This window comes from Platalea leucorodia (genome assembly GCF_965183815.1).
Source record: "Platalea leucorodia genome assembly, chromosome: 10".
NCBI classification, from domain to species: Eukaryota; Metazoa; Chordata; class Aves; order Pelecaniformes; family Threskiornithidae; genus Platalea; species Platalea leucorodia.
The window spans coordinates 3,583,046-3,603,374 of NC_138832.1; the positions used below are offsets into that span (position 1 = coordinate 3,583,046).

Genomic DNA, 20,329 nt, shown 5'->3' on the forward strand with positions numbered 1-20,329 from the left:
TACCCTTCTTTTTTTTCTCCTGCTGTTTGTTCATCTGTTTTGGATGTAGACTCTAGGCATTTATTTCCCCTCTGTCTTAACGTATGGTGTGGTTGATGTAAAAGTATTTTAAAACAATGTTCATATTACTTAAATAATTTCAAATTTAAAAGTTTGAAATTGCAGATCTATGCTGCTGTAATCTACTTCTTGCAGATTTGTCCTGGAATTTTCATTGAGGCCGATTTCTTTAATTTTCAAGAGAATTTGTGGTTTTGGTATCCTCCCATTTACAACACATGTAATTTAGAGAAATCCCGTGTAGATGGGCTCTCCTCCAGCACGCAGCAGAAGTTTTTGCAACTGGTAGAAAGCCATGCGTTCCCACTGCCCAGCACTCCCCATCCCCGATGGAAGCGACGCCTCGGCAGAAAGCGTGCGTGGCTGTGCTCTCCTGGGGGTGGTTGTAGCTGCCGAACGGCTCGGAGCCGGCGCGGTTTGGGAATAGGGCAATTTCCCTGCGTCCTGCTGTTGAGCTTATCTTTTGCACAGTCCTCAAGAGCTGAGGCTCTGTAGTTTTTACGTGGCTTTTTCTGATGCAGTGTGTGAATCAGTAAAGAGGGAACTGAAGAGGATCAAGATGAATGATTTTTTAAGGGTTACTGAGCCAACAGACTGTCTTTGCAGATGCTAGTATTTCCTCTCCTCTGTATGTGTGCAGTTGAATGGGGTCTGAATTCAGGGGCTGAATTTGAAATTGGAAGTATATGTGTGGCAGCACGTGAGGTATGTGACAGGAGCATGGTCTGGATAGCAGTCGCCTCACAGCTCCTCCATTTTTAGTTATCTTAATTGTATACATGCAATAACTTCTAATTCAATTAAGACTAGCAATATTCCACATTAGCCTGTCTGTTAAAATCCATGCAGTATACTATAAAAAAGTCATTAGTTTGGTAATATCAATTTAACAAGTTTTAGCTCATTAACCTTGACACCAGCAGTGCTGGAGAGAGGAACCTTTTGATATTGTTGTTCTCAGCATATACCAGGGGGCTCTGAAAATCTGTTGAAAACCGTGGCTATTATCCTCGATCATCAGTGATAGCTGTGTGTTAGCTCTTTCATGCAAATACCACAGTAAGCCACAAATCACATCTTTTCAAGTCCAGTTTATAGACTGGGGTAGCATTTATTCAGAAAAACATTTCTTCCATTAGGAACTTTCTGTAGTTTTCAGATGGTCCTTTAACAGCATTACCAGCTAGTTCCTAGGTTTCATTTTTCAGATATATTCTGTTGCAACACCACTTTTAAAAAGCTTACCCGAAGTGTGGCAGACGAATACTTGTGATAACATTTTAGGAAGCTGAGTAAGATAGTAATTGCAGAAATACTTCTTCAGTTACTTGTTTTTGCTTTCCAGGTTCACTTTTGAGAAATCACAGTTACCTTTGTAATAATGTTGTTGGTTTAGCTTCAGAAATCTTGTATAATACTGCTGTAGGTACCATTATAAAATAGGAAAATGAGCAATCATTTAACAACGGGGTACAAATAAATAAAGAAAAACTCTAGCAGTCAAAAAGCTGTTGTTTATTGTATACTTAATTTTATACTCAAATTGGATGTGTCTGAGTTTTAGAATTGAGATGAGAGAGACCAGAACTTACGTTTAGCCTCGTAGTACAGCTGTAACCACAGAGGTATTGGAAAAACAGCGAGAAGGGATTCTGTAAAAACACAGTGTATTTTCTCAGGAACGGCTTCACTTAATCCCTTGTAGTCATCGTGAGTCTGTCACATTTTATGATTTGGGGACAGGATTTTGATGTAAAGACAATTAGCAGCCACCTCTGAGGAAGGGCTATATGAAATGGAGGAAAAAGAAGAGGGACTTAAAGAAATGTTTTGATGTGGAAGTGGGAAAATAAAGCGAGACAAACATGGAAAACAGAATATTTCATTTTCAGCTGTCCTGTTCATGCCAGTGTAAAATTTGTCATGTGTTTATTTCTGTTTTATCACCGGCCTTTCCTTTGTTTTCTAGCTTGCTCAGTCAGAAACTGCATTTACTAACTTTTAGATTACGGAAGTATTCTTGAAGTTGCCATCCTTTCTGCGGCTGGTAACCTACTGAAGTCAGGGACGGTTCTGATCCTTTTTCGCCTTTTGCCTGTGCGTAAGCGGGTCGCTTTCCCGAGTTTGGTCTCCCCGTTGCGTTGCGGTCTCTGCCATTTCTGGAAATGCCCCCGACCTTTTCCCTCCCGCCTGGCCGGAGCACGTGGCTCTCGGCCAGCAGTCGGTCCTCCGGCAGCTAGCGCCGTCGCGGTGCGTGAAGGGCAAGGGGCACGCTGAGGTGTAAAGAGATCAGGCAAGTCTTGCAGCGGTTTTCTCAAACGCAAAATAAAAGGCAAATGCCGGATTGGGCATTGTTGACTACAGCAGTGCTGACACGTGTCAGGAGCACCAACAGAGACGTGTATTTTGGCTTTGTTTGAGAGCACTCAACCCTGTGTGATCCCAGGAGATGGAGGCTGCCAACATGAGTGTCGGTAAGTGTGTACAGCTGTGGTGCAGGTGTGAGAAGGCAGGGCAGAGCTGGAGGGAGCCGCTGCCGTCTCTCCAGCCACGACATGGGCATTTGTTCCTAGTGGAACGCCAAAGCTCTGCTCAGCGTGACTTATTTACTGCGTGCGCTGTACACGGTCAATCACAGGATTAAAGATTAACTTGGAATATTTTCATAAAGTGTCAAGCCAGAAGATGGGCAGCAAACAATTTTGCTTGTTTACAGTGTTAATGAGAAGAGGGTTTCAGTAAAAGACCATTCAAATATATATATATTATATTACATTATATATGTGTTAAAAACTTTAGTTAAGTAAAGGAATGGTTACCTCAGCCAATTTTTCAGCTTCAGTAAAACAAAACAAGATAGATTTAAGTATAAAATATTCATAATTGTCTTTTCTCCTGGCATCTTTGCCTCATAAAAAGTGAGCTATTTTTAGTCTTTTGTAGAAATCTAATCCAAAATGAAAAGTACATTAGATAAAGCTGAACTGAAATTTTGGTTGACCTCCAGGTAGCAGGGAGGAGCACAGTGTTGGGGTTGAGAAAGGTTTTGCATATGCAAAGAATCAGGAGGAGACATTGTACTTTGCAGAAGTTCCATGAGTTTGAAAAAGGATAATTTCAAGTGTTTTCAGCTTTGAGAATATACCAAAAAACTCTACTGTACAGCACAAAGCAACTCTGTTGAAAATTCACGTTACAAAATAAATCTATTAAATTGTTGTTCTTTTAAGACTTTTAAAGTTTTCTTCCAAAATTTACCAAAATCCCTTCTATGCATCGGAACTAGGCATTGTCTTTCTCTAAGGAGCATTTTTCAAGTAATCCATAAAATAGTTTTTAAAAATAGCTGAAGACAGTATGGATGCAGCAAAAAGTGCAATTTTATCAAGTCTTTCATCTAAGACCTAATTCAGACAGAATCACCTGTATACGAAAGCACAAAATTCACATGTAGTGGATAGGCGAACATGTCTGTGTGCCAAAGCTGCCTTTGTAAATACTGTTTTTTTTTCCTAAAAGGGATCTTACGTTATTTGGCATTTGTAAAAAACTGTTAGAATCTTATGTGAAACACAGTGGCGTTTCTTGTGGCAAATGTATTTTTTATATGTTTATGTTAAACTATATACGTGCATGTTTTTATATGTGTCTGTATGAACGTATCTCAATATATTTGAAAGAAGAACTGCAAATCAGACTGCAGATTTGTGCCTTCTAATTTTGGAGGTTTGTAGTCTGACCATGTTCACTTTGGATTTAAATACCTTTCAAGGTATTCAAGCTTGATTACTTGGCCTCACCTGAATAATGTAGCTTAGAAATAGGGCTCATATCTGGGTAGCTGTCTTCGTATTATATTTATGGCTAAAAATCTACCACTTCTGAGAGCTTTTCTAGAGTAAAATGTGCACAGAAGACATTTCACTTAAGATTTTTTGACCAGAATTTTTAAAAGCTAGCACAATTTTAAAAATGGAGGTCCAGCTGCAAAATGTGGGGCTAGACTTTAAAGAATCCATATTTCAGGAGTTGTTGTTTGACCAATTACGTGGATAGAGGATATTTACAGACTGAAACACCAAATATCGGTGTCAAAGATGTCTGGAGTGGTGGAACAGTCAAGGCTCCCCGTGGCGCTGCGGGAGGCAGAAGCCTCATTCCAGTGCTGTATACCGCTGCCAGATGAAGAGCTGGGTTTTGAAACAACAGGTCCTGTGCCGTAGGTGTGCTGTTACAAAGGGCATTGCTCTTTAAAAATCTCAACAGTGAGTATGACTCTTTTTTTAAATTAATACTGCCTAGGATCTCGGAAGTGAAAATCATATCTTCAGGCTTCCCAAACTAAAGAGCTTTGGGAAGAGTGTATTTGTCATTATGTTTAATTTGCGCATACCTCACCAAAGAAAAGGCCAGGGGAGCTAGGCCGAGAACACAGCTGTACAGGCAGCTCAACTAATTGCCTCTCCATCCTCAACCTCATTTATCTTCATTTCTTCCCAATTATACCACATTATCAATAGTCTCTGTTGCATCAGAGTCTTAATCCCCTTTATTCAGGCAGCATTAGATAGTGGCAGATGAATTCTTGGAGGGAGTCAGGGTAAACAGCCATGAAATGCCACCTCTGGCAGATGGCATTGCTCACAAGAAATGTGACAAAACATTTGGAATTTGTTACTAGGCATTGGTATGAGAAGGCAAGCTGTCAATATTTTTTTAAATGATAATCAAGGTGGTGCATACTTACACCACAAGCAGAAATGAATCCTGTCCAAAACCTCAAGCTTAGTTAAGTTCAGCTTGGCACTGTGTTGTTGTATTTTATTGCTGAAGCCTCTCACTTTTTCTTCTTAAGAAATATTTTCACTTTATCTGGTATTAATATCAACATTTTAATAATGTTTGTTCTGATGATAGCTGTTCTTTATGGTTTTTATACCTCAGAAAGAAATATTAATTTGAAGATGTGGAATATCCTTTACACAATAACAAATTTAGGATGTATTTTCTTGAATAGTTTCTTTGGCACTGTTCGTCTTCTTTAGGGGTTTGATCCTGCTCCTTAGAGAAGCTAATGCAAAGCTCCCACTGATACTCATTGAGGAGAATTGCACTAGAGATTAGATGAGAGCACCCAATGGCTAGGTTTGCTGAATGAGAAACACATTCTGAAAATCCAAGATTGGCTGAATGTGTAAGATGTCCAAGTGCTGTGGCAGGTATATATTCAGCTATTGCTATGAGCAAAAATGAAAGTGATTTTTAAAGGAAGAACCAAGTTGGCTGCTAATATTGTTCGAGATTTGTTTGCATGCTATTTTTAGACTGATATTAAATGAAACACAGTAGATTTCACTGCTGACCTTTTATGTGAATTAGGTTTACTCACAGGCTCTCCTGGTTTTGGCAGCATTTTAAATTTTTTGGAAGTCAGTAATAACTTAGTGCAAGGAATCAAACGCCAGATACGAAAAATGGTGTATCTTCAGAATTAGTACGTACTTCGCCAACGTTCCCCGCACTGACACAGCTTGTTGGAACTGTGCAAGTGCAAGTGTCTGCACATACTGATCCTTCATGGAAACGGGGGCTATGACAGTAAATCTCGTCGGAGATTCTACAGTCGTTCAGCTTCAGTATAAAAGGATGCTAAGCGTCCCTTTTGCAACCTCTCATCCTCTAGTGAAATCTCCAGTGTCACTGCGTTCTGTGTAGATGCTTCAAGTTGGCAGGGGTTCGGAAGACTGTCTAACTGTGTATGTATGAAGTGCCACAGACTGTATTTAATTCTTTCAAGCCATACTTTATATTACACAGAGTTCTTTTAGTATTAGGAATTTTTGAAAGGATTATAAATACATAATTCATTTATGTCACTACAAATTAACTCAGAAGATTACAATCTGTAACTTGAACTGTTCATAATAATTATTTCAAAGAAATAGTAAATGATAAATTGTTGAAACTTGAATGATCTGATTTTGTACTGTAGCGTTACCTATCTGCTGTGGTTGTCAAGACGTTCTCAAAGCCTCTCAAAATGAAACTAAACTATCTGGCTAGTTACAGCCACGGTAAAAATATACAGCACAGGTATCTCTGTGGTTGTTTCAGTAAGTTGTTAAATATGGGAAAATATTAAGTAATTAAAAAAAAAAGAAAGGGCAAAACCCACTTGGTTTGTGGTGGGTGAAGGTGTCCATGGTTATCATCACTGGAATATGAATCCTAGTTCCTTGCTTGCTGCCTGCAGTTGTTGAGTTTAGAAGGACGTACGTTTTATCCTTTCTGGCAGCCAGCCCTACAAACTGTGTTCAAGATCTGAAAGTTAAGCTGTTTTATTTCTGGCTTGTGCATCATCAACAATAATAAAAACAGGACAGACCAAAATTTTGACCTTATTTCTGTCTGTGAAATGCACGTCTTTCTGAAGACAGACTTTGGTCCTGCAGTAGAAAACAGTTACTTTTTTGTTGATGGTCCTAAACCAGAGGAGATCTCAGGTTCTAGTACTGTATTGTTATCTTTGCATAGAAAAATCAATAGCAATAAAGTCACACACTTACTACTAAAGATGTTAGCAGTAACCAGTCGGAGTGCAGAGATCAGTTATGCAAGAATGAACCATAATCCTGTGGTTACATTTCAAAATAGTATTGAACATTTAGAGGTTGTCTTGTCTTCGGAGTTCGCCAACATCATGTCTGTGGAAATAATGATCTGTGCAGATCTTGGGAAGCCCTCTTTTGTCAAAAGCATGTTCTGTAAGCTGTCAGGGGTAGGGCTCTCCCTGACCCAACTGTCCAGCAAGAATGCAAAGTTATATTGTCTGCCCACTAGCTCAAACTGGCTGAGGTTCCTACAACAGTACCTTGAGTGACAGAGATGACAGGTCATCTCTCAGGAAAGGGATTGCACGTGCTTTTGACATTGACATAGATCCAAAAGAAAGTTTAGGTTTTAACTCTAACTCCCTAATTCCAAGAATAATACTACACGTGGTATAGAAGAAACTGAATAGGGATTAATTATTTATTATTTCATCCACTGCAAGAACTAGGAGACATCAGAGGAAGGCAGCAAATGCCAAGTTAACCCCCCAACAACACACCCGCAAATAACATGCGATAGCTTTTCATACAGTGCATAGGCAAGCTGTGGAAGTCTTTGCTACAGGATATCGTAGGTGCAAAAAAATTGACATCTGTTTAATTTAATGGAAGAAAAAAATCTATTAAAGGTTATTAAATTCAAGGAAAATACCTTTTTCAGGAAGTTCCTAATACATAAATTGTTGGAGAGTGTTCTGGGAAATTCTCATTGTAGGTTTTCTCTGTATTTAAACTTTGTAGTAAGTATTGCCTTTGGCCCTTGCCGGAGACAAGGCATTAGGATAGGTGAACTGTAGCTGTTTGTACGCAATCATTCTGGGAGCCGTTATTCCTGTAGTTATATTGCCCCTCCCTCCTGAAATATCATGGCTAATTTCCATTTAGGAAGCCATAAATATCTACCTATTGATATGAAGATTACAGGCTTCCCCCCTACCCCCTTCATTATCACATGGTTAACTATCAGGTAACAAAGAAGCAAAGACTTCATTTATTAATTATCAGAGCTTTTCTCCAGTGTGTCACATTCCTTCCTAGCCAAGAAGCAACTTTTTAAAATTAATATTTGTGCATGACTAAATCAGCAAAAGAAAAGAGGAGAATGGGTACGGGTAGCTAGCTTTGAGAAGTGCTTTCAAATATTAGTGTATTTTCATGAAAGTTATTCTAATAGTTTGTATCTAACTTTCTATAAATATGATGTTTCATCTTGCTAAATCTAACTTTAATGGGGTGCTTTGGTGGTATGAGTTGAATCAGCTGTGACCCATTGAGGTATGTTTGGTATTTTGAGTTTAAATGAAGAGACTGCCACTTTGGGCAGTTTGTGTTTTTATCAAACTAGGCCCTTACATCATATTGCATTTTCTTTCCACTTCCTGCATGTCTTTATTTGTTTTGCCATATTTTTCCCATTTATTGATATTAGTTACTTGAGGAAAAGGCCATCCCTATTTTAGCAATTGTCTACAGAAGGCTGTTTTGCTGAAAAGATGTAGTTGCCGCAGCCAGTAGTTCCTCTACACTGGTCTTAGAAAGTAGGAGAAAACACCCTGCCGTATTGTAGTAGCCCTCAGCATTTTTGTGTATGTCAGTTGAGGGGATGACTGACCCCGGCTGTTGTTCGAGGCAGAACAGGTTTTGCGCTGTTACGAGCCTCTGACACTGAGCACCTGTTTTTAATGGTGCGATTGTGTTTTGGCTGGGAAGGCCCACCTTAGCACAGTCTCGCTTTCCGAGGTAACCAACGACAAGGAGACTTTTCTGGTATTGTGCTTTAGCACTATAACCATCGATCATTATTTGGGAACTTTAAAACACGTTGTGTTTACCACCTTCTTATTTCTTTTTCTCTGCTCATTTTAAAAGGGAAGGAATTGATGGTTTGGGAGGGATGGTTAAGTTCCTAAATAAATGTTACATGTCTGCTTTTTTACTTCTAAAAAAGTATCTTCCCGAATTAATTGTTCTTAATTAAATTGGCATTGAATGTTCTGACATATTCTCAGTTATCTTCAGTATCCTGTTGCTGTGAAATAAACTTTGATTTTGCTGTCATTAAGACTTTTCAAAAAGTTTAGAAATTATATTCAGATTTCAGATGCCTTCTTATTGTATAATTATCAACAGATTACTTCACCTAAGTTGTGACAGACATATTTTTTAAGTATGACTGACTGATGGACAGATTGGGAATTGCTGAATTAATGGGCACATTTCAAAGCTTTGGCAGGGCTAAGCAGTAATTACATCTGCTGAACCACTTGATAAGTTTTTGGAAGTGGCCCAGTAAAGCCATCACTGGATTTCTTGAGTTTTAATATCTTACCCTACACACTTTCATGGCTTTCTTGTAGGGCACAATCCAGGAGTTGATATAGCCGAATTCACCCAGCTAAACAAATAAATGCATTAAAGCTTTAAATGCATTGCAAATCATCCATTTAGATTTTCAGATGGGTGTCATGCTGATTAAAAATCTCATTCCCATTTTAAAGTAAGAAAGTTTGTTTGGGGGTAATAAGGGACCACAGAAAGCGCCCACGCTTGCATGGTCTCCATAAATAGCATCATCTACTGCCAATATGAGGGAAGGAGTTTGGGGTTAAATGGGTCATAATCCCGACCCAGAAGAGTTCTGTTTTTCCGACAGAAAAGTGACAGGTTACCGGGAACGTGACCTGCGTGGTATCTTCCCATGCTTACTGTAGTGAGATTCGCGGTTTATCACATACGACAAAAATCGTTTTCTACTGCATTGTCTCTCCCTGGGACATTCAAAAGCTGATACCTTGAGCAGAGTTGACAGAAAGCTGTGGGCTGAAGTGTTTTCAGCAGAAGATAATCCGTGTAGGCCAAAAAAGTGACCCTTTTTCCCAGTATCGAGGTGAGATTAGGACATTATTAGGTGAAAGCAAATAGTCTGGGACACCTGAAAACACTGGGGCTAGGAATGCTGGCAAATAGGTCCGTGTTGTTTTAGGAGTACTGGGGTTCTAGGTAAGCCAAAAAATTTCAAAGGCCTTGTGTGTGCTGAACGCTTATAGGAAGTTAAAGGTGATAAATACTTTGAAGTTTTGAGTGCTGAAATAGCAGTGCACTGAATACTTTTTTCTTTGCAGCTGATGTTATGCTTAATATGCCCAACAGCATGAAAAATGTGTTTAAAAATAATTTTAGAATAAAATTGGACAGTGAAGATGGTATTGCTTTTAACAATTTGAGTTCAATTTTTCAGAAACGTATCACAACAAAAAATAAAATGACAGACATAGATTGAAACAGTGTGGTTGTTCAATTCAAAGGTACCTCTGGCAGAGTGGATTTCATTTAGCTAGACCAGACAGTTTTAAGGCTGATAAAATGAATTTGAAACCAAATGAAAAGAAACTGTCACCAAATTGAACTTTGATTACTTTCTGGAGATCTTTCGGTACCTAAAAACAAGACACTAATTTAATCTTCACAAGTATATCTTCACCAAAAAAAGTTTTTTGGGTTTTGTTTTGAAGAACACAAACGCACAGAGAGGTTTATTACTAGGAAACATGCAGCTTTAAGAGTTACCTTATAAAATTGCTAAAATCAACGATGGGTGAGAAGCAGCATTTTTTAGAAAATTGAACCTGAGCTTATCACTTGCATTTTCTTCAACCAAACAAGATGAAACTTAAACAGCGGCACTTTGCTTACAGACATGTATGTGATTGTAAATAGCCGTGCGGTGGATCTGCGAGTACAGCGGGTATCAGCAGCAGCACGTGCATGTATTGCTTGGGCTCGTTTCCCCTGTTCGTTTGTGTTACCTGCCATTTAACTCCCTGTGCATCTGAACTCGCCTGAGTTCGCGGTTCAGAGGGACTGGGGAACAGAGACATACAGAATTTGGCCACTGGGCTGTAAAAGGGCGTTAAGGGAATGCTTACCTCTCACCGCATTGTAATTTGGAAGTGAATGGACTGGGGTTTGTTACATTGGTTTTGCTTTTGTTTAGTTGAACGTAAGTGTAATTCATGCACTGATAAATAAGTTAGCTCAAATAACCTAGTAAGCCTGATAAATACCAGACTTTAATTATTAAGTATATTGTAAATAACTCTTTCTCTTACCAAATCCATGTAGTGTCCGTCTTTATCTGTGCCCTTTAAAACACGCACTACATTTCTGCCTAGGCGACCGTGTACAACGCAGACAATTTGCCTTCTTTTTTCCCATCCATATTGCGCACTTAGCTGCAAATCTGAAAGCAGAACTGTGCAGCACCCGTTTGCTGCGTGGCCTGAACCGGATGGCTGCAGCAGGTCAGGCCCTTTTTGAGCTGCTGCTGCTGGGCAGGCAGCGCATCCTGCAGTCTTCCAGGGTGCCCGGGCAGCTGAGGCCTCTGCCGCCGCCTTCCCGCTTCGTGGGGCCGCGTTAAAGGAAACCGCGCTCTCCGTGCTTCCTTCTGACAAGCGCCAGGAGCTCTGGAGGATGGAGGCTCTTGTCTCTCTTGTCCTTTTTTAATGCTGAGTACAATCTGGTCTGGGACAAGATCGGCTAGAATGCAAACAAGATAAGGAAAAATTACCTTTGTGTCCTTTACTTTTATCTGTTGGGGAGAAGGTCATATGGGTAGTGGGTAATAGTGTTAAACGTAAAGCTTTTTGTAAAGTGTATAAATGATGTATTGGCATTTTGACAAATCAACAGACTTCTAAGTGCTTTAATAATATTCTTATGACACTTATGAAGCAAGTTACTAATATTTTAAGATGAAATATTCTTTCTCGTTTAAAATAAATAAAAAGCTCTATTTCCCCTCATATACAAGAGGTAAAGTAAGTTCCACTGCTGTTTTCTGTTGTGTCATTTTCCATAGCGTTGTATGTTTGCTTTCTTTTGTCATATATTTTTTCCCCCGTTTGTTTCATATATACCTAAAAAAATTGCTTGAAGTCCATCCCTCTATATACAGTAATACGGCTCATTGTTTAATTTTAGACTCCTTATCTGGAGTTTAAACTGGCCCTGTGATTTGGACTGTACGGCATGATTTAAATTCAGTTTCCTGCTCCATTGCAGGTTTCCTGTACTCCCTTAAGCAAGTCGCTTTGCTGTGCAGTGCAATTCTCCATCTGTAAAATAGGCATAATTGTACTTTCCTACGGAATGTGCAACAGCTGTAAAGCTGGGCAGGGAAAGCTGGTAGGATGCTCTGATAGTCCAGCTTCAGGGCCACAGGATGGCGGGCAGATGCACGGGGCTTTGCAAAGAGAAGAGAAACTTCCAGAATAAGTAAATGAGCTAAGAGTTTAGGCCGCCTGTGTCTGAGGTTGGAAGTACTGGAGAAAAACAAACGGAGTGAGGGGGACTTTTAGATGAAGAGTGCAGTTTTTTCTTTTCATTTATGAATCTCTGACAAACTGTCTTGTGCACAGTTTCCGTGGGCGCTGCCCTGATACATGAAGTTACATGTACAAAATCTGTTTCTAAGCAAAAAATTCATGCTAAGGTACATGTCGTATGTTCTTTGAGGGAGACTGAAGTGTAAATGTTAAATTTACTGAAAAAGCGTATGGAGAAAAATAAAAGTCATTTGGTAAAATCAAATGCTAAGCATTTCCTCAGAAAATCTTCTTTGAATTACTCATTTAACTTGAGAAATGCTTTACCAAATAATACCTCTTCTGTTTCACAATAGTGAGAATGAACAACTTCTATACTAAGTATCAGTCAAATGGTATTTGAAAGAGCTCATATACAGTATATTAAATAACAAAGATGCTGACACAGCCTTAACTGTAGTAGTTCTTCCAATTACTGCACTGTGCCATGTTATATTATATCACATGGCATAATTTAGTGTATCTTTCTTTGTCAATGTATTACTCATCATTTTACAAATTACAAATCTTTTATAGGAAGGTAATTCATACTTGGACATAGTGCTAAAATGATGGAGTGATTTCCTTTTTTCTCAATCATTGATCTTTCAAACTTTCTCATTTAGCCTTATTAATCATGTTTATTAAATAAGTGTTGTCATAAAGAATGGAATTTTTCTGTTACTTTCATATTCAATTAAAACGTTTTTTTGCTTGCTGCCTCTATCTGCTGCATCACAGTAATCTATTTACTTATTCTAATTGAAATTCTTGTTCATAAATTCAAAACAAAGTCAATACTGCAGTTACACACTTTCATAACAATCTATAATCTAATTGAAAATATGGGGTGTGCCTGAGAAGGGAGTGTACTTGAAATACCTTTTTACTCTAGAAATGTTCAATCTGACTTTTTTAAGGTGGTTTGTTTTGTGGACCAGATGTATTTCAGAATTCACTAACGTGGTCTACTTAACTGCTGTTTAAAAGGAATTTGTTGTTATTCAAGTGTATAAGTGTAATTCTGAAGAAAACTACAATCTGTAAAATTGCTGCAGAAAACCCTCTCTTCATAAGACCAAACGGATATTCTAGGCCAAACACGAGTGCTTAGTTTGCTCTGCTGTGTTTTTGCTGTGGACAGTAATTACTGTGTGTAATAGATATCTGGACTCTTTACATTTAAATTCCTGAATACTGATGATTTCCAAGCCCAGCCTAATGCTTGGCTTGCTTAAGCTAGCAAAGTGAAGTGTTTCACTTAGGACATCCCCAGGATGAAACCCAGCAGTGGAGGGAAAGCTATTTAAGCTCAAAGATAACATAGCAGAAGGATAAATTGTTGTAACCTGTTCAGGAATGGATTTAAGCTAGAATGATAGTGAGCGTTGGAGGGAGTGAATTGGAGTTGAGCATTGGAGGGACCAACTCTCCAGTAAGATGAACAGCGCCGAGAGACCTGACGAGCCGGAGGATGGACACTGATTAGTCTCTGGCAGGGACTGGGTGTCCTGATTCCCTGGGATAACAGGAGACTGTGATTCAGTGTCTCGGATGTTCCCTTTCTGCCTTATTTACTTAATTGTGACTGATGTTTACTTGGATGATTTTATCCTTAAACATTTAGCTTTTCCTGTTCCAGAAACTAGTGTTACGAAGGTAGGTGGTGCTGAAAGTTTCTAATCATTTTTTTTGCCTGATGCATATTTATTGATTTATTTTAAAAAATTCAGGTGTAGGTTTCAGGTGCTGTGTTTGTGCTAGGTGCTTAGCTGTGGTAAAGAGTATAAGCTCGTCGTTAACCAAGAAAAATGGCTTTTAAAGAAAAGTATATGTCATTTATGGGTTTTTTGTACCCTGTTTTGCAGGTGGGAGTGAATCCTCCTGGGATAAAGACAAGCTTCAGTCTCCCATTACAACGGGATCACAGCACAGCATTGGTCATCCCACACTGTCAGGGCAGTCGAGCCTTGGAAGTGCGCACCCACTCAGTCCTCTCCAGCAGAATCACCTGCTCACCAACAGTACGTACTGTGCTCTTACGGGGAAAAAAGGACATGGAGCTCCGCTTGGAGGCTGGGCTTGAGCCTCCTGGGGGTGGGGGGAATGGATGGGAGACGCAGGAGCGACGGGAGGGTCAGTCCTCCCACTGTCTGCTGCACTTGTGCAGGATGTCCAGGCTGCTCACGAGGATACAGCCGCCCTCTTTGAACAGTCACCCACTGCTGGGCTAGGGGCTCTCAGTCCTTAATTGACAATTCCGTGGCCTGGACTGAAGGGAAATATAACCATAAAGTTGCTTACAATTTTAGCTATATGAGAAAATTCTCTTCCAGGTGAAAATGCTGAACACCAAATAAAAATATGAAAGCCAGGAATAAATGCAGAATTTCTAGTTAAAAGCGAGCAGAAGCAGTCCCTCTGCCTTTTTTTACTTTATACCTGCCAGGTGTGGGCAAGGTCATCCATTGAATCTAGCTATCCAGAGCAACTGGAATAAAGTGACACAGATTAAGTTTGGATTTGCGACTTAAAGCTCCCTTCAAACCCATCTCTTTTCCTTCCCTTAGCAAGGGAGCAGGTGGGAAGCCAGCAGTTCCCCTTCTCCGTTGCACCCAAAGAGGGAAGGAAGGGAAGGGAAAGTTATTCCAAGAAAGATGTTTGGGATTAATATTTTAAAAAATAGTAAGGAGTAAAGTTAATTCTAGCAGACAATGATGGGTGAAGAATGAAAATCTCACTATTTCTGAATTCTTGTTATTTGTTTAAGCTCTTCATCCTCAAAGTTTTGAAAGTTGATTTTTGGTGTTAGTTTTAATGGATGAATGACATTTCTGACTCCTTACGCAGTTCCAGAAGCAGGTAGTTCCTTGCTCCCTATGTAGGGCCCCCGACTTGAACAAATCAAAGCTATTGAAATGACTCCTACAGTATGGGTCTGCTTCGTTCATGGGAAGGTATGGACCTGAGCGTTTTGGATTAAGTGTCAGTAGATAAGAATCACCAGATCCTAGGACTCAAATTCACTGTAGTTTGTCCTTTCATTTTATATTCTTGCATAATTCCATACCTGTATTTATTTTACATACATGGATATTGTGTTCTATGCTGTTAAAGAAAACTTTAAAGGTATTTTCCAGTAGATTTTGTAGTAGGGAAATGTCTATAGGCTATTAAAGGGTTTATTGAATGTCAGACATTATGTCCAATGATTTGCAAGTGTAGGATATATTTTCTTCATAGTCCTCTGAAATGTTTGACGGATTGTGTCTTAAAACTGGTGATGTGCTGTTAAATTCTGTTTGTAGTTTGCATTTAGTTTGCATGTCAATTGGACTTTAAGTAGACATACAACTCAACGTGGCCAGATGGTGTCTGGGAGTTTTGGAACTCTATAGAGTATGAGGAAAGATTATTGGGCTGTTAAGGGAGATATGCAGGGGAACAAAGGCTTATGGATGTAAGCACTGAAGGGGGTTGTCAGTATGGTTTAAAGTGAAGGGAGATATATGTGGGCTTTGCTTATTACCTATCATAATTAATATTGGCATGGATTATCGTATAAAATAGTGAATCATAAGACATCACAGTTGTTGATCATGATATACTCAAGCTAAACAGAAATAGTGTGGGAGCTCAGAATATATACGATTCTGCCTTTCGTGGTGGGCGCAGTGGTGTTTTTATATATTGCTATAGTCAAGTTGTATTGGAATAACATAAGCTATATCAGTCAATGATATTTTTTATTGTGGGTTCTGTCACACACCAAAATGGTGACTGGCCTTCTCATTTAATACAGTTAGGATTGAGCCAAAAGTTAAAAAACTTTTAGAAATAATTAATGTGAATAGCATATGGTTATGACTAGCTATATGATTATGTTATTTACTACTTGTACCTGAATTTTTTAATGATAATTTCTAATCTGAATTTCATTTAGAAAAATGATAAGACATTTTATCTGGCAGAATGAGGCCTGTTTTTTCTGAAAAAAACAATTTTGGATGCCCAAAGGTAGCTATCTTCAAGTGGTCTCTCTAAAGAATTCTTAAATGCAAAATACCCTGAAACAATTTTTTCAGTGAATTGGTGTCTTGGTCTTGCTTTCCATTGTAGTCATTACTAAATACAACAAGTAATACACGTGCTGAAATGGATATTAATGAAACACGAGGACCCAGTTCTTGGTAGCAGTCACATCACCTTTTTGACAATGTCAAGATCTGCAAGTTGGTTTCATACCTTCTTAAATTGTTTTATATCCATTGCAGAAGACAATTTAAAGTGACTTTTTGGAAATTAAAACCTCTGGCAACAATTTTAACCTCTCATTACATGTTCCAGTTCACAGACCTTCTGTACAGTAGTTCAGTAGTGTCTATAGTCCCACCCGCAGCTTCCTGCGTTCAAGAAATAGTCCCAATATAAAAATCTGGTCTCAGATTGCTGTGTGTGTGAACTAATAATGGTAAGAGGACTTGGTAGGAGTGTATTGTCAGATAAAATTATTAATAAGTATTTGTCTGATGTATTGGAAAAACATGCAGATATCTCCTTGTTTTGTGGTTTTTTTCTTTATTGCTCTTAATAAAGAGATCACTAAACTTATGCACTGTTGCATATTCATTTTGCTAATATTGTGTTACTCTACAGCTGTATGTTTCTTTCCCTAATGCAATCCATACAGCCTTTTCTGGAATACAAAGACAATTATTCCCTACGTAACAGCAAAATTATTAACACATAATAATATTGAGTTTGACTAGTCAATGTTCCAGTAGAATATAGACTCTAAAAATTAAGGTGTTGGGTTATAAAACGAGGGACTGACACATATAACCTGCCCATGCTCTCTTTTAGGGATAGACCTGCCGTTTATGATGATGCCCCACCCTCTGCTTCCCGTCAGCCTACCTCCCGCTTCGGTTGCAATGGCAATGAATCAGATGAACCACCTCAATACAATAGCTAACATGGCTGCAGCAGCCCAAATGCACAGTCCTCTTTCCAGGGCAGGGGCCTCTGTTATAAAGGTAAGAGCCATCTTTGAGACTCAGAAAAAATAGCTTTTTGTGGCTAACAAAAACATTTACCGTGACTTTCTTTAGGAAGAGAACTAAGAGGCAATGAGCTTATACTGCCTATAGCACACCTGGTCTGCTGTTCCTGATAGTGCTTCAGTTTGAATAAATACCCACGAGTACAGTCAAGAAGTTAAGATGCTCTGCTCTACCTACAAATCCAATGTAATTAAAACCAGATACTAACGCTCACTAGAAGCTAGGGGAATAAGCAGTGCTGCATCTGTTAAAGCTCAAAAGCTATTCTAAAATGTCGTTTAAAATCAAACTTCATGTTACACTTAAAGGAAATGCTATAGAACATAACAGGAACTCTGGTGCAGTGCAATTCTAGAGCAGGTTAATATCAGAGAAAGTCATCAGAAGTACCTTAGTGAGTATAGTCGCTGGTAGCCACACCTGAATGTCCTCCTGGCTGGATAAAACATGTTTATACTTTTGAAAGGCTTCCGATAATCTCTTCTAAGCAGGTTGTTAAGAAAATTTCATGCTTCTGTTGAGAGCTGAAGTCCTGCCGCACACTAAAAAATAGGTTGAGACAAGAAATTTTCAAAGTAGAAGGATATAGGATCAATGCGTGTGAAGGACTGGTGCTATGGGATTCTCTAAACCACAGCTCTTTTTATTGAGCAAAAATGAAAAGTTTTACCAGTCTAACTTCTGCCTGTATTTGCATGCACGTGCGTGGTTCTTGTTGGCAAAATATATTTTTTCAACTTTGAAAGGTAGTTATTAGTCCATTTTTCTTTGTTTTTAAATAATATGAGTCTATAGAGCTATCTGTTCCGGAAAGTACATGTCTCTGTGTTTTGACATTTATGCTTATTTATGCTCGTGTATCCCCATCATTCTGGAATCCCAACGTTCTGAGTTGCTTTATTCTAATAACTTGCACTGATTTGCTGAACTTAATCGCTTGTATCTTTATTGTAAAACATCTTAATTATAAAATATCATTATTTTATCATTGAGAAGGTTACTGTTGCCAATATTACAGGCCAATTGTGAGAATGAATTAGTTAGGATTGTGTTGTACTTTCTATTGTCACAGCTTGCCGCTGCAGGAAATTTTGTTTCTACATCAAGCAGGGAAAGAAGCTAGTAGTACACAACCACAAGTTTAATCTTAATATTTGTATTTACTGATATCAACATACTTTCAAGGAAGAAAGCAAGTCTCTTTTGCCACATTACAGCAGCATAGGATATTACGTGTCTCTGTTGCCGAGGTTCTGGAGGTCTTAGTTTTTCTTCTGAACTTCTTCCTGGCCCTGAGCGTCTCCAAAATTGCCTCAGGTGGTTTTTCTTCTTTCCTGAAAGTCCACTTCCAAATTAGGGCAAATGTTGTTCTTAATACTTTGGGTTTGTTTACATTTTGTTTTCTTGGATTCTGGGAGGCTGGTAAAACTCAGGGGGAGTGTTCCCCGGTGAGAGCCTATTTAGGATTAAGATCTATAAAAACTTCTCCTGATCACCAGTGTATCTGCACAGTTGTGGACTGGGCAGGGGTAACATGATATCTCTGATGTCCAACTGTCCATTAGTTAATGGAAGTCACTGAATTGTTAGAAATTAATTGAGGTTCCATTCGTTTCATTCGGTAACCTTTTTAACTGTTCAGAGACCTCTTGAGAAAACCGTAACTTAAATACAGCAGTGGAGTATTTGTAGCAGCAAGTAGACTGCATAAGCTGTGATTATATTTTGAATGCTATCAGTATGTCAAAATGAAGATTAAATATGTTTTTGTAAACAATGCCAGTTCTTTGTAATATAAACTACAGTCTTTGCAAGCAGTTGGGTTTAAGGATGCTCTTTAGCAGGCCCTTGCTGATGCTAGTTACTCAGTTACAGCTGTTTTTTCCCCCAACACCTGCACTAGAGGATACACAATATCTCCACAGCAACAGTAGGTCTCGCCAGCACTCTGGTGGGAATTATTTCTTTACATGATGTAGAGGAAAATACACCAGTAGCTAATGTGACAGAGGTAAAGTGTGCATCCATTGCTCTGTTACTCTCACCTGTCAAGTGATGCTGTATCTTTCTCTCATTTGTTCTGAGTGCTGAAACTGTAGATGAATTTTATTACAGACAGTGTGAGGCTCCTTTTGTCCTTTCCTTCCCTTATGTACAATCATCTAGTTCTGAATTGCGATCAATTAAGATGAAATCCTTGTACAAAAAGAAACATGTAAAAGAAAAGCATTACTGCTGTTGTTATCTGTCAGCAGTATTTCTTATATTATATGACATTATTTAAGTGCATTTAATAAGTACAAAAAAGGACTAGTTTTAGATAGACCGCAATTCTAGCATCATGACATTACTTAAAATGGGAGAAATGAATCGAATATATTGAGTGTGTATCTATTTCCATACTCTGATGACTAAAATACCACTTGGCCTGTTTTCTATAGGTGTGAGAATCAGCTGCTTTATAAAGGTTTTGAATGAAGTCATTATGCTTTTTATATCACGTTTGCCATTTAGAAATAAGCTGTTCTACCAAGATATGCATGATCAGCAAAGTTAACATTTAGTGCTCCAGAAAGAAATGTCATAACTATGAAACTTGATTTCTTCCTGACAGGAACACCATAAATTAGGCAGGCACAATGGCCAGGCTCGCAAAACCTTCTTAGCCATCTATAATATGATCTGATGTGATTATAGCAGCACCCGCTAGCAGTGCTATAGCTACGGTTCTGACAGTGCCCCTGTAATAAATCCAGCCTTTCAGGGATTTACTGTGCAGCTGAAAGAGCTTGCTCCATTTGAAACTTGGCTGAAATGGTTCTGAAGAATCTGTATAATTGAGGGTGTCATATGGCAAAAACAAAATTTGACAGCAACACTGACTTCACCACCCTCTCTCTCCTCCCTCTTGCATCTACTCTCCTGTTAGTTCTTCTTTTCCAGAGCTATTCTTCAGCTGGATGAACTCTGCAATCCAGTTACTGGCCTAGGTGTAAAATGCTTTGCCAGCCTGGTCTTCAGGACCAGTCTGGGGTGGAACTCAGCTGAAGTGCACTTGAATCACTTGGTGTAGGCTAGAAACAGTAGTGAATAAATGTGGTAGTTTACTGTCAGCCAGTAATTTTGTTCCTGAAACTCAGAAAAATATACTCGGTGATGATATTTTCAGGTCTTCAGAAGCAAAGTTTGGATGGGCCTTTTATACAAAAGAGAGGATTTTTCACTGAAGTTT

General features: G+C 38.8%; 1 protein-coding gene across 4 annotated transcripts in view; it reads left to right on the forward strand.

Moving 5' to 3' along the window:
• Positions 1 to 20,329, forward strand: part of DACH2 (dachshund family transcription factor 2) — a gene marked incomplete at its 5' end in the record, with an annotated part of 310,111 nt that overhangs the window by 225,202 nt on the left and 64,580 nt on the right. For all 4 annotated transcript variants that reach the window (XM_082322935.1, XM_082322936.1, XM_082322937.1 and 1 more), the window contains 2 exons: positions 13,903 to 14,058; positions 16,898 to 17,070. In XM_082322935.1, the coding sequence (XP_082179061.1) occupies positions 13,903 to 14,058; positions 16,898 to 17,070 (329 nt within the window). The remainder of the gene's footprint in view (positions 1 to 13,902; positions 14,059 to 16,897; positions 17,071 to 20,329) is intronic.